Raw genomic sequence first — 12,664 nt, forward strand, 5'->3', positions numbered from 1 at the left:
AGGAATTTTTTTCCGCGGTGGCCGCATGCCAAGTCTTTTGATCAGGATTTGTTGGGCGCTGGCGATTGTGATGATTGCTACCTTTCTAAATTAAAGAGCCTTAGAGCCAGGAGGAGGTCATGACATTCTACTCTCACTCTATAACTCAGAAAGCTGAGGTCTAGAGGTTACTTGGAATATCTTCAGGGCTTTATGAGTTTGGATTCAGTGAGCTGGTGGTAAGAAGACCATCTTAAGTTTTCTCTGCAACTTCATTTATTCCGCAGCATGTATCAAGCACTTCCAAGGAACAACCCAAGCTCCTTGCTAGAGACTAACTTCATGCATCCCCTTCTCTTGAAGAACTCAGAGGCCAGCCAAGCAAGTCCAACTTGTAAATAGGAGGTTACAAACGGAGTGTCACATGTGCCAGCCAGAACGGGCACAGGATGTTTCCATTCAGTGATGCAATCACTGAACAAATGTTTGTTGAGCTGCTCCGGTAGGCCATGTGCTGCTACTCGGAGGGGAGTAAGTCCGAGTTGCAGCTCTCACATTGCTGCTGGTCTGGGGAGTGGCTAAAATGCCAAGGAGTCAGAGAGGCTTTGAAGGAAGAGTAGGAATTTGGCAGGTAGAGAAATGGGAACGTGGAGTTGCTGTGGGAAGGAAGAGCCAGGCAAATGCAGGAGCGGTGGAGGGCACGGGCAGCAGGGAGATCGGTGATGTTGGGATAAATGAAGTGAAAGAAGGTGAGGATGCGGGATGCCTGGGTGGCTCAGTCGGTTAAGTGTCTGCCATTGGCTCAGGTCATGATCCCAGGGTCCTCGGATCGAGTCCAGCATCGGGCTCCCCGTTCAGTGGGGAGTCAGCTTCTCCCTCTGCCTACTACTCCCCCTACTTATGCTCTCTCTCTCCAATAAATAAATACATAATATATTAAAAAACAAAAACAACAACAAGGTGAGGGTGGTGGTCGATCAGGCCAAGGAGGTTACCTCTAGATCAGTGTGGATTTGGAAGCTGTTACTTTTCTCTGTCATCGTTTTCGTAGGAACTGTTGACAGACAGAGGTGGCACTCAGTCCCCTGAATCTGCCTGGAACCACTCCCAACTCACACAGAAAGCCTTGCCAAAGGATAGTATGGGAATATCGAGCCTCTTAAGACTTGCTGCCATGGTGCAGCTCTGGAATAGCAATGAAGGAAGGGAAAGAATGTACGATTGCAGCCCCCACGTGGGACAGTGGCGTTCCGCCCTGTGCAGTCGAACAAGAGAAGCAACCAGATTCCCCTGGGCCGGGTACTATGGATTCTTCAGAAGTTGTAGCTCCTCCGAGAAAAGGCAAAAGGGGAAAGATGGGACTGAAAACCCCCATCCCCTGAATTAATTTAAATAGGTAAATTTCTTTTGCGTCTCAGCAGAAATAAGCTATTTGATGTTCGTCTGGGTGATTGTCATGACTAATTTGTAGTTTTAAAGTAAGTTGATGACTTGTCATGAGTCAGAGTGACCCACGGTGTTTTAACAATCACAGATCCCAGCTCTGCAGTGTCTCTGCTTTCCCCAGCCGTTCCCCAGTGTGACCTCATTTCACCCTTGTGAGAGGCAAAGAGGACAAGAGTCTTCCAGAACAAGGGCCAGGGGCTCCCAGCTCCTAGCCCAGGTCTCTGTGTCCCGCAAGTCAGCCTTGGGGCTGAGCCGTGCAGCAGGGCCTCTTACTCCCCTGGGAGGCCCTCCCTGAGCTGCTTTCATTTTCAGTTTTCATTCCTTCTTGGTTAAGGAAGAGTTGACTCACCAGTTCAGTGACATGAGCAGGGATGTCTCTGGGATCCTAGGGACCAGGAAAAGGGTGAATGGCATAGTGAAGAATGATCGGGAACATATTTTAAGGAGAGTACACCTTCCATGCTCCAATTTAGGCTTTGACTGCTATGGATTTACAATATGAAGAGCAGATGTGATATTCTTAGTCTGGCCAGACTGAGAAAACCAGGTAACTGTGCAGTGTGTCAGGTTGCACAAAGGTGCATTTGATTCCACAAACCCTTATGGAGCGTGTGCAATGGGCCAGGCCCCATGCTAAGACCTACGATCCGAAGGTGAGGAACACATAGGAACCGCAGAAAGTCCTACTTTGAGAGACACAGACACAAGAGCAGATAAAAGCAATTTCACGAGATGAGGGCCTTGATAGATTATCCCCGAGCGCCTTGGGGACACGGTTGAGAGAGCAATTCACTTTGGGGAGGCTGGAAACGGCGCAGTGTGGCAAAGAGAAAGGGAGAGGAAAAGTCCCAGAGAAAAATGCCATTTGATCTGGGCCTTAAAGGAGGATTTGCCTCCCTGGTTATTATAGGAATGCTAAACTCAATTCACAATTCCAGTTCTTTCTCATTGGAATAGACTATGCATGTGAATTTGCCTGGAATTATTCTCATTTGTTATGAATTTTTTGCTATAGATGTTTTTGTTGTTTTTGACAATTGTGTCCTTGATTTTAACTGTTTTGTGATTTTTAATTTAGCAACAAAATGACTTCATGGTAGTTATTTAAAAGCTTACACTAGGGGAGCCTGGGTGGCTTAGTCAGTTAAGCATCTGCCTTCAGCTCAGGTCGTGATCCCAGGGTCCTGGGATCGAACCCCGCATCGGGCTCCCTGCTCAAGGAGGAGTCTGCTTCTCCCTCTCCCTCTGCTCCTTCTCTCTCTCTCTCTCAAATAAATAAAATCTTTTAAAAAAATGTAAAAAATAAAAATTTACACTATACAAAAATATGTGAAGTCTTCTGTAAGTTTCCCCATATGCCCCCACTCCCCAAAATCACTGTGAACAATGAGGTGTGAATCTTGTCATACCCTCTTCTGTGCATCTCTACATGCATATCTTAACTGTTTTCTGAGAGCTGTTGCATTGTTTTACTGTGGACTTGTGGAATTAAGGGGAAGCCAGGGGATCAGGGCAATTCTATCATTTTGAAAATACAGAGAGTGAGGCCCGAGAGGTGAGGGGACACATCAGGAAGACAGCTCAGAGGCCTCACCTCCTTCTCCAGTGCTCTGTCCTCTGACCCCCCCCCCCCACTGCCCTTCTTCTGAAGGTCTGGCTCTTTTTATCTTTTCAAAGGAATGCCAAGGTCTCGGACATAGAAACTTTCTAGTCCACAGGAGATATTCTTAGCTGCTGAGCTGAATTTCAGAGTCCCTGTCTCTCATTAACTTGAGCTCATGCTTCCTGCTCTAGGCTCCCAGGGGGCCTTCAGCCCCTGCAGCAGATCGGATCTGCCAGGAGCCAGGGCGCTGCTCGGTGCGGGGGCGGGGAGGATTGTGCACCTTGTGTCCCCGGAGTAGAGAGAAGGTGATCCAGGTTGACTCATCTCCTCCCAGGGCTCTGACTAGTGTGGGTTTCTTTTTTTTTCTTCCCAATTTTTTTTTTAAGATAATAAAAACCATTCAAGTGTTTTCCCTCCTGTGAATACCTCGTACACTGGATCTTACCTACCTGGGTAGGAGAGCTAAATCTGGGTTGGAATGAAGCCAAGGAGGGCCGAGTGCTCAGGGCCAGTCTTGTTCCTTTCCCTTTGCACCACCCGCTTCTGAGTGTGTGCCATCTCTCGATTTCTGCTCCTCTTCTACCTCCCCGGTCCCAGGACAAGGATGGGTTGACAAAGGAGATTGGGGTGATTTTCCACCAGGATTATGGTAATTGCTTCAACTTGTCCTGGCTTCTGGTTGATTGGATTCCAGGATCCTGTATTTTTAGCAGACCTTTCCCACCAAGCAGTCTCTGGGGAGCCCTCGGATAGCTGGGTGAGACAGAGGCAGCAGGGGGAGGGCCCTGGCTTCTGGGAGAGGCTTCCCATCCGCTGGTGCCCACACCCGGCAGTCCGGTGCAGTGGCTCTCTGGGGCTTCCATCTTGGAATAACCTCAGACTTCCAGGAAAACTCGTACCTCATGGGTCCTTTAGAAACAGGAGGGTCTGTGTGCTCAGCTCCTTTCTGGCTCTGAGTCTGTAGGCATGCAGGAACCCTATCCCCTCCCACCACAGCCAGAGCCCAGAGTCCCCCACCACGCTCATCCCTCCTCCCACAGCCTCTTCTCTACCGCTAGTCCCTCCTACCTCCTGCTTTCTTTGCTGAAATTATAAATACTTTTGAACCTATAAAAAAGTTGCAAGAACAATACAAAGAATTTTCACATCTCTGTCATCTAGACTCTCGATTACCATTTTACTGCATTTGCTCTTCCTGTCTATTTATCTATAATATATACATGTATGATGTAATTCCCCATCACCCCTAAACATTCCAGTGTGTACCACCCCAAAGTAAGGACACTTTCCCACATAACCACCCTGCAGGCCTCCAAAGCAGGAAATCAGCATTGATGCAACACAACCAACTACAGACTCCATTAAAATTTTGCTAACTGTCCAGATAATGAGAAATTGTTCTCCCTCTCCCTCCTTCCCTCCCTTTCTCTCCCTCCTCCCTCCCTTCCTGCATGCTCCTTCCCCCTTCTCTCTCTCTTCCTCTATTCTTAGGGTCTCTCCAGACTGTATTTAATTGTCATTTCTCATCAGTCTCCTTCAGTCTGGAATGCTTCCTCAAGTCTTTGCCTGTCTTGCATGTTTCCTACAGTTTCCATTTTGCAGTTTGAACCTCAGCTGTGTGTCTGCTGATGTTTCCTTATGGCCAGACCAAGGCAGTGCAGTCTTGGTAGGAATACCCTAGTAATCATGCCCCCTCTCCACCCCTGGTGATGTTAACCTTGGTCATCTGTTGGTGTCATTGATTTTTCCCTTTGTCATTGATCAGTATTTTGTGTGTAGATGGGTGGGGGTGGATATTCCGATATAATGCCAATATCCTGTTTTTCATTAAAGTTCCAGCCACCAACCTTGGCGTACACTGATACCGTCTGCCTATATCAGCTGCCACTATGATGGTTCCAGACAACGATTCTCCATCTCTGTCATTTCTATTACATTTACTAGCTGGCATTCTACTGAAGGATGAGCTTTTCCTCCTCCCTCATTGATTTATTTATTTTTTTTCATTCTTTGTTTATACCTATTCAGACTCATGGGGTCCTATTTTATTTGATGGGTTATAAACCAATACTCTCGTGATTTATTTTGATGTTCAAATCTAAATGAGGCCAGTGGAAGCGCTCTCATTAGGCTGGCTTCTTTGTTCTTCAGCATGCCCTCATCACTCTTTGAGCATTTCCTTCCTTTTTGGAGCGTGTTGTCCCAGGGTAGTTTTGTACTTCCTCTGCCCCAGCCTTGGATCAGCCATTTTTCCAAGGTTCATTTTAGTGGAGAATGGTATTTAGACACCAAAATCTGGTCACTTGATGTGCTCGTTGCTACTGGTTGTCACGTGTGGGTCCATACATTGAGATCTAGTTCTGCATCTATCTACTTTTTAAATCCATGAGATTGTGCCAATACTTCCAGGTCTAGTCCAACACCTCAGGGTTCTTTCTAGGCCTTCCTCTTTCCCCATTTGTAAATCCCTTCAGACAGTGAGGAACCTGACTCCCAGTGATATTCATCATCCTCAGTGTATTGACTTGTTTGCTCAGGGTAACAATCTCCCAACCACTGGAGCAGCACCCTCCTCTTAGAGCAGACACACTGCTGCCCACCCCTCTGCAGGGCACCCCTTCTGGTTCACTGCTCTGCTTCCTCAGAAGCTGACATCTCTGAGCCGGGAGGGGAGGGAAGGGGAAAGGAACAGAAGGGAAGGTGGAAAAACTCCCTTTCATTTTTTATCTCATTTCTGTTTTGGCTGAAAATTTAATGCAGGCAATTTGGGGAAAGGAATCAAAATTTATAGTGTTCCAGTGATTTTTTGGCCAGCAGCTTCATTCACTTCCTCACGTAGTCAGACTGTAGTGATAGTCACCCCCTCTTTCCTTTTCTACCACCTCGTTTGGTTCTCATCCTCTCTGCCTCTGGTTTCCATAGTCTGCCTTTCTTTCTTCCCTTCCTCTTTCTTTCTCATCAGTCTCAGGATTTGGAGTAGGAACAGTGATCCTTTTTTTGTCTCCATAAGCCCTGTTTAGATTCTTATTTCCTGTTCTGTTTCAGGGCTGCAGACTTCCAAATATATAATATCCGTGATCTTGCTCCACAAATAGGGATAAATAATAGAGCAGTTAGAAGTCACAAGTGTACAGGCTGGGTGTTATTTGGAGAATTAAACTTCTGTAACATAGAGTCAAATCTTGATCTTCTCTGGACAGATACAACAAACTTATAGAGAATCCAGATTGAATAGGAAAATGGGACAGTAATATAAAGACCTAGGTATATGACCCTCTCTGTCTACATCCTTGTCTTTATTATGGGCAAGATCTTCTGATTAACCAATTGACCAATTGACCAATTAACCATTAGCCTTTACTGGTCGCATGAGTAAAGTGGAGTGTTGCATGAAGACAATGTTACTTAGAAACCCCTCTCCCCCACCCCTCTTTTTGTTCATTCTGGGGTCCTCAGACTTCTTGCCTTTCTCTGCTGCTGCTCTTGGCTTATTCTTCCCAAGATCCCAGTTCTTTCCTCCCCATCACAATTTCCCCTGGCCAGTGCTCCTTTGCCTCTGGGCCTGGCTGGATGGCAGCTAACTAATTTGATGAGCTGAACCAGTAGGTATTCATGAATAAAAAAGTCATGCTTCCTGGATACTACATTAGCATGTTAGCTTAAGTCCTCTAGAAACACACTGCTTGGCTCAAAGAAAGAGGAAATAATAAGTTTCAGAACACATGGTGGGGGTGGGAGGAGGAGGTGGGCCTCAAAGTCCTCAGGGCACAACCTGGGGCTGCCTGCTCTGTGGGGGTGGGGGCCAGCCATGTTTGTGGGTAAAATAAACAGCTGTGAGAAAAGGAGGTAGAAGGGTTGTATGTCCACATGGGAAGGTAAGCAGCAACTTTTGAGATGTTCTTGCAGTTTTCAAAGAGATGTAGCATCTCAGGACACCATAGCTTTTCTATTTGAAACCATCCTCTGCACTGGACAGGAGAAGAGTTAAATTCCTTGTGACATGTCTACTGTATTTGTACATTTAGAAATCAATTAGTGTAATTGGGGCAATCAGAGATGCTAAACAGAGGAGCAATTTACTGAGAACAAATGTCTGGAATTGTATATTTTGCCAATGGAATTTCTCACAGTTGGTACAAGAAAATACTCCAAATTAAATCATTCAGGCTGAATGTGACTTTTTTTCCCTTCTTCTTAAAAATGTTAAAAGAAACACAGCCTGGCTGAGATCTCTTCCCCCTCCTGTTGGACAGATTGCTTCTCAGAAAAATCCTCTAAATTGACATTTTACCTGAAAAAGAGCAAAGGCAGATGAAAAACTCCAGGTGTGTGTGCTTGGCATGAACACTTCTGCCAAACATGATCAAAAAAGGGTTGTCTGCTCTATTAAGACCATGTGAAATGAGATCATACGAGGCCAGGTGTCCTTAGAGGCTTAGTATAGGGAGTACGTAGGATGTAAAGAGCTTCCAAGAACATTTTTCCTACCCTAACAATGAGAAAGGCCTGGACAATCTACAAAATTATAGTTCGTCCTGAGCCCGTCCGAGGGCTGAGATCACACTGTGCAACCAAGTTAACTGAATTCCAAAGCGGAGTAAGCCCCTCTGAAGAGAGGGCCACTGTGTCAGCTGAGGCAGAGTACGGGAGAAAGAAGCAGCTATTGTACAAGCCAAAATCTTAACAAAGTCAGTGTGAACTGCAGTGTGTCTGGAACCACAGGCCTCCTGTAGGTGTTCATGAAAAATATTGGGATAGGGCGCCTGGGTGGCTCAGTTGGTTAAGCGACTGCCTTCGGCTCAGGTCATGATCCTGGAGTCCCGGGATCGAGTCCCGCATCGGGCTTCCTGCTCAGCAGGGAGTCTGCTTCTCCCTCTGACCCTCCTCCCTCTCATATGCTCTCTCTCTCTCTCATTCTCGCTCTCTCAAATAAATAAATAAAATCTTTAAAAAAAAAAAAAAAAAAAAATATTGGGATAAGTCAGGAGATAAGAGAGAGTCTCCCAGGATGGCAAAGGAATACAGGAGGCACTTGGTGGCTTTGGAGGCAGAGGTAGAGGCAGGAACAGAAAAAGCCTTGGCTGCTTCCCCATATTCCTCCCTCATGTGAAGCAAAAACAAACCCTCTCACCTTCAGAACTTAGGCAAAAACCCATTCTTCAGGGGAAGGAATAGAAGCAAACTACCTCTGCCCCCAGGACACAGTAAAACCCCAGTGGTGCTGCAGGAAAGGTAGAGGCAAAACCCCCGTTCACCCGGGGGAGGGCAGGAGACTGTCCTGACCCCAAAATGGTCTTGTACCAATAATGAACAGAGGTCTGCTACTGCTGGAAGAGGAGCAAGAAACTCACCCAAGACCAAGTATAAAGATAAGGCAGGTCTTGCTGCCACAGAGACAAGGGGAAAGAATGCTTAAAACAAGAGTCCCCCCCCACCTTTGAGGTCCAGATGCAGGACCTTTTGCAGTATCGTTTGTAAGACTAAGTCTGGGCCAAGACAAAGGAGAGCTTCCTGGCTGCTCCCCTGCCCCATGACAAGGAAGAGCATATTACTGCTGGAAGGGGGACAGAAGCATGGAGAAGGACCTCAGCTGAGGTACAGGCATGCAGGGCTGGCTGATAGTTGAGGGGAGATCAGGAACACAGGAATCCCTCCAGCACCCTTGCTCCTACTCTAAGCTTACAGTAACAGCAGCCTCCATCTAGAGGAATCTGAAGGCTGTAGTGCACTGAAGGTAACAAAACTCAGACCTAAGTCAACACACACACACACACACATAAACACACACACACGTAAGAAAAAAACAAAACCATTGTCAGGAGGCAAAGCAATCAACAGAAGCAGACTCAGAGATGACCTGGATGTTGGAACTATCAGATGGTCTTTAAAATAACTGTGATTAAAGTGTTAAAGGATCTAGTAGGAAAGGTGGACAATGTTCATGAACAGTTGAAGAATTTCAGCAGAGGGATGGAAAGTATAAAAAAGAATCAAATGAAATGCTAGAAATTTTAAAAAACCAGTTTTTGGCGATAAGGAATTTCTTTAATAGGCTCATCTGTGGCTCTGTGGAGGGCATTGCATTCAGATCACCACAGTGATAGACTCGGAAGTGCCTTAGGGTGACTATGTTGAAAACAAACAAATTAAAAATAGAGTCAGAAAAATACAAAGTCATAAAGAAGAGAGAGAACATTGATCCAGGATCTGGGATGGAAGCTGAGTAACACAATTTAAGATACAGATCTATTCGGATGGTCCCTTTTATAAGTGGCCACCTTCTGCCAGGAGTGTAGCTTTTGGAGGGAGGCCTATGATGCAGGGAGGGAAGCAGAGGGACTTTCTGTGGACCAGGGCAAGGAATAAAATCCTGGATGTCAAACTATAATGGCCATGACCGGACCCGTGTGAGTGATCGTGACTGAGGCTTCATTCTGAGCTGCCTGGTGAGCAAAACAAGGAGAAATAGGCTTTTATCCTCTGATGGAAACCTACTAGTTCCTAGGGGCAAAAACAACAACAAAAACCACCAACAACAAAAAACCCCAAGCCCTTTTTTTCTTGGGAAGTCCAGATTTGTTTTCTATGTGGCTGTGCCCTAGAAAAGATGTGTGACCTTGGCTAGTCGTTTGACTACCCCGGACCTTGATTTCCTCAGCATTCAGGGATCCCCACATCCCATTCCACTCCATCCTCTGGGCACACAGGACGTCTAGAATCCCTCTGGATGGAGATGCTGACACAGGCTCCAAAGAGCAGAGACAGATACCCTGGAGCATCAGCAGTCAACTTGGGTGTTTTCCTTGTTGAGTTGGCAACTCCCCAGCTTTGAGGCATTCAGAAGCCGTGACCGCTGATGGGAAGGGACTGTGCTGCCCAAGTAAGCACTAAACCCACAGCAGTCAGCACCATGCCACTCTCCCTGCCGCCATAGCCGAGTCCCCTGCGGGAAGAACACTGCAGCAGCTGCAGACACCAGCGTGCTCGCAGGGAGTCTTCCAGAACACTGCTGGGTTTCAAGAGGGGATGGCAGAATGCAGTGCACTGGGAGGGAGGAGGGGCTCCTGGGCAGACCTGCCCTGGGGTAGAGCTGAGGGCCCGAAGCTGCAGGGAGGGGCTCCAGGCTTCCAGAGCCCAGTCCCTGGACAGATTGCTTTTCAATGAATTTGTGTTTTGCAAATTGATTTGAGGGGAACTGGTTTACTGCCACCCAGTGTTCTTCTCCCTCCCCCAGATTCCTGTTCTCACAGATCACTGTCTCCCTTTCTGTTATCAAACCTGACGGGGACCCAGCCTTTATTGGATAAGCCTGTTCACACTGGGGTGTGAATAATTCACACTACTTGGGATGCTGCATTTAATGGTGTACACAGTCTGCAAGGGAAAAACATCTTACGGTGATTTCTAGGCACTTGCATGAGGAAATGTTGCATGAGACAGCCCTCCCATCGCCCCCCAACCCCCACGCATCCCCTAGCCAAGCTGGCAGTGCTGACATGCAAAGATTTGGCCCACTGCACTCTGAGTGTTTTGGGGTGCAGGGAGGGCCCGATTAAATAGAAATGAGGTGAAGTTCCCTTCGGAGCCCACTTCCTCTTTGCTCTGCCACCCCAGGCACCTGTTTTATTTTCCCTGTTCAAGGCCCCAGTGTAAAGAGAGTTTGAGATACCCTCCGTCCTCCGTCCGAGGTACCTGTCCTCCCTCTCCTTATTTCAGTGTTTCCTCATTACTTCCTCTGCCGGTATTAGCAAAGCAACTGAACGCACCTGTTGAGGGTTAATGCGCTGCCACTCCCAGATAGAATATTTGCGGTTTCACGGGAATCTCTTGATGCTGACTGCTGGCGTTCTGGTGCTCCCGTGGGCAGGACAGTCCCTGGCCACGAGCATTCGGGTCCTGAATGCCCAGACACAAAGGGAAAGGGGGGATTTCAGGGGCCCGTGCTGGGTGGGGCTGCAGGAGGCACACCGTTGGGAGCCAAGTCCCTCCGCTGTGTGGCAAGGGTCTTTCTCATTAGCCAGAGCCTGCGGTGGCTGCGGGGCATCCCCTGAAAGGGAACATGCTAGAACGGCGTTGACTGAAACAGGAGACAGGAAGGAATGGGAGAAGGGGGGGAATGGCTGGTGGGCAAGGAGGAGGAGGAGGAGGAGGGGGAGGAGAACACAACAGTAGGGCACGGGGAGTGCCGATTGACTACAATCATCTTCCATGTGGAGCCAAGATCTGCTCATCACTGGAAGCGAAATGAGTTCCATCATATTGTCGGAATTATGTGTGGCTCTAAGTCGCACTCTTTGAAGTCAGCTTTTGCCAGGAAGTTTCCAGGCATCTTAAGTGCAAGAATCAGAAGACGGGACATGCGAGAGTGCCAAGTAAAACCTTCTCTCACACCTCGCCATGTACGGCTGGAGGTTTCTGTGGTCAGGGAGAGTTCTGCTCCCGTGGACTGCCGAGCTGGCATGGATAGTGTTGGTTCTTCCCACCCCATACCGCACAATTGAACTGTCAGACAAGCTTTGACCACATTTGAAATGGCAAGGTGGCCAAGGGGCTATTTTAATACTGATTCTTCTGTCAGAGAAATCTTATAGCTGGGTGGTTGGTAGTATTTAATTCTCAAAAGACCTTATTTCAGAATGTATTTTGTTTTTTTACTAAATATGCATCTAGCTCTACAAATGTTTAGGATACACTGGTGTTGCCCCTTTGCTTTTACTGGTTGCTGCCATGAAAATTAACCAGGGTGTTGAAGCTATAGCACTTCCATGAAGTGATTGCCAAAAGCCTGGCCAAGATCTGAATTCAGGGTCACCCACTGCCTCAGTGAGAGCTTCTCCACACTTAAGATGGAGATGAGTCCGGGCAGTGGTGGTCTTGTTATCGCCCTGCGTTCCTATTATCTGGGACTTCTGCGGAAAAGAACTTGGAAAGGCTGGGCCAGCACCACTCAGGGCCCCTCCCGTTCTTCCTTCTGGCCCGTCACACATCTCTTCACAGGGAAATGGCCTCATCCCAACCACTGGAACAGCAGAATGCATAGTCCCCTAACCACACTCTTCCTGCCTCTCTGCTCTTTACAGAATGGGCTGAACGGCTTGCACCTGGCCTCTAAAGAAGGCCATGTGAAGATGGTGGTTGAACTTCTGCACAAAGAAATCATTCTAGAAACGACAACCAAGGTACGTCTCTTAGGGAGCGGGGGGCTTTTCATTGATAATTCAAGTGTGGGGGTCCCTCATGTCTTGTCCCAAACTTGAGAGAAACCCAAGCGTGCCTCTGAATTTCTCTTGTCTTTCCCATCGCTTCCTAGTTCTAGGCATCCCTGAAGTCACCTGAAAAGCACAGGACCCTATTTCCACAAAAGAGTGGGCTTTTCTTTATCCTCCTCGTTAGATTATAAACCTAGAAATAGAACCCTTTTCGTGGCTTTCTGTTTTCTTGGGGTCTTTGATTCCAGCGCAGGGGCTAAGAGCACTAGAAACCCCACAGTCAAGTGCCTGGGGTCCAAATCCCAGCAGGGATACTTCATGCTATGTGACTTTGGGCAGGTTAGCTAGTGAAAAGTCTCAATTCCCTCCCTCGTCTATAAAATGGGGATGATAATACTTGGTTTCAGGATTCAGATGACAAAGGAAC

General features: G+C 47.4%; 1 protein-coding gene across 12 annotated transcripts in view; it reads left to right on the plus strand.

The window, feature by feature from the left end:
- Nucleotides 1-12,664, plus strand: part of ANK1 (ankyrin 1) — a 206,540-nt gene that overhangs the window by 121,337 nt on the left and 72,539 nt on the right. For all 12 annotated transcript variants that reach the window (XM_032413332.1, XM_032413334.1, XM_032413335.1 and 9 more), the window contains exon 3: nt 12,109-12,207. In XM_032413332.1, coding sequence (XP_032269223.1) covers nt 12,109-12,207 — 99 coding nt within the window. The remainder of the gene's footprint in view (nt 1-12,108; nt 12,208-12,664) is intronic.

The sequence above is a fragment of the Phoca vitulina genome, unplaced genomic scaffold (genome assembly GCF_004348235.1).
Source record: "Phoca vitulina isolate PV1807 unplaced genomic scaffold, GSC_HSeal_1.0 scaffold15, whole genome shotgun sequence".
Classification (NCBI taxonomy): domain Eukaryota; kingdom Metazoa; phylum Chordata; class Mammalia; order Carnivora; family Phocidae; genus Phoca; species Phoca vitulina.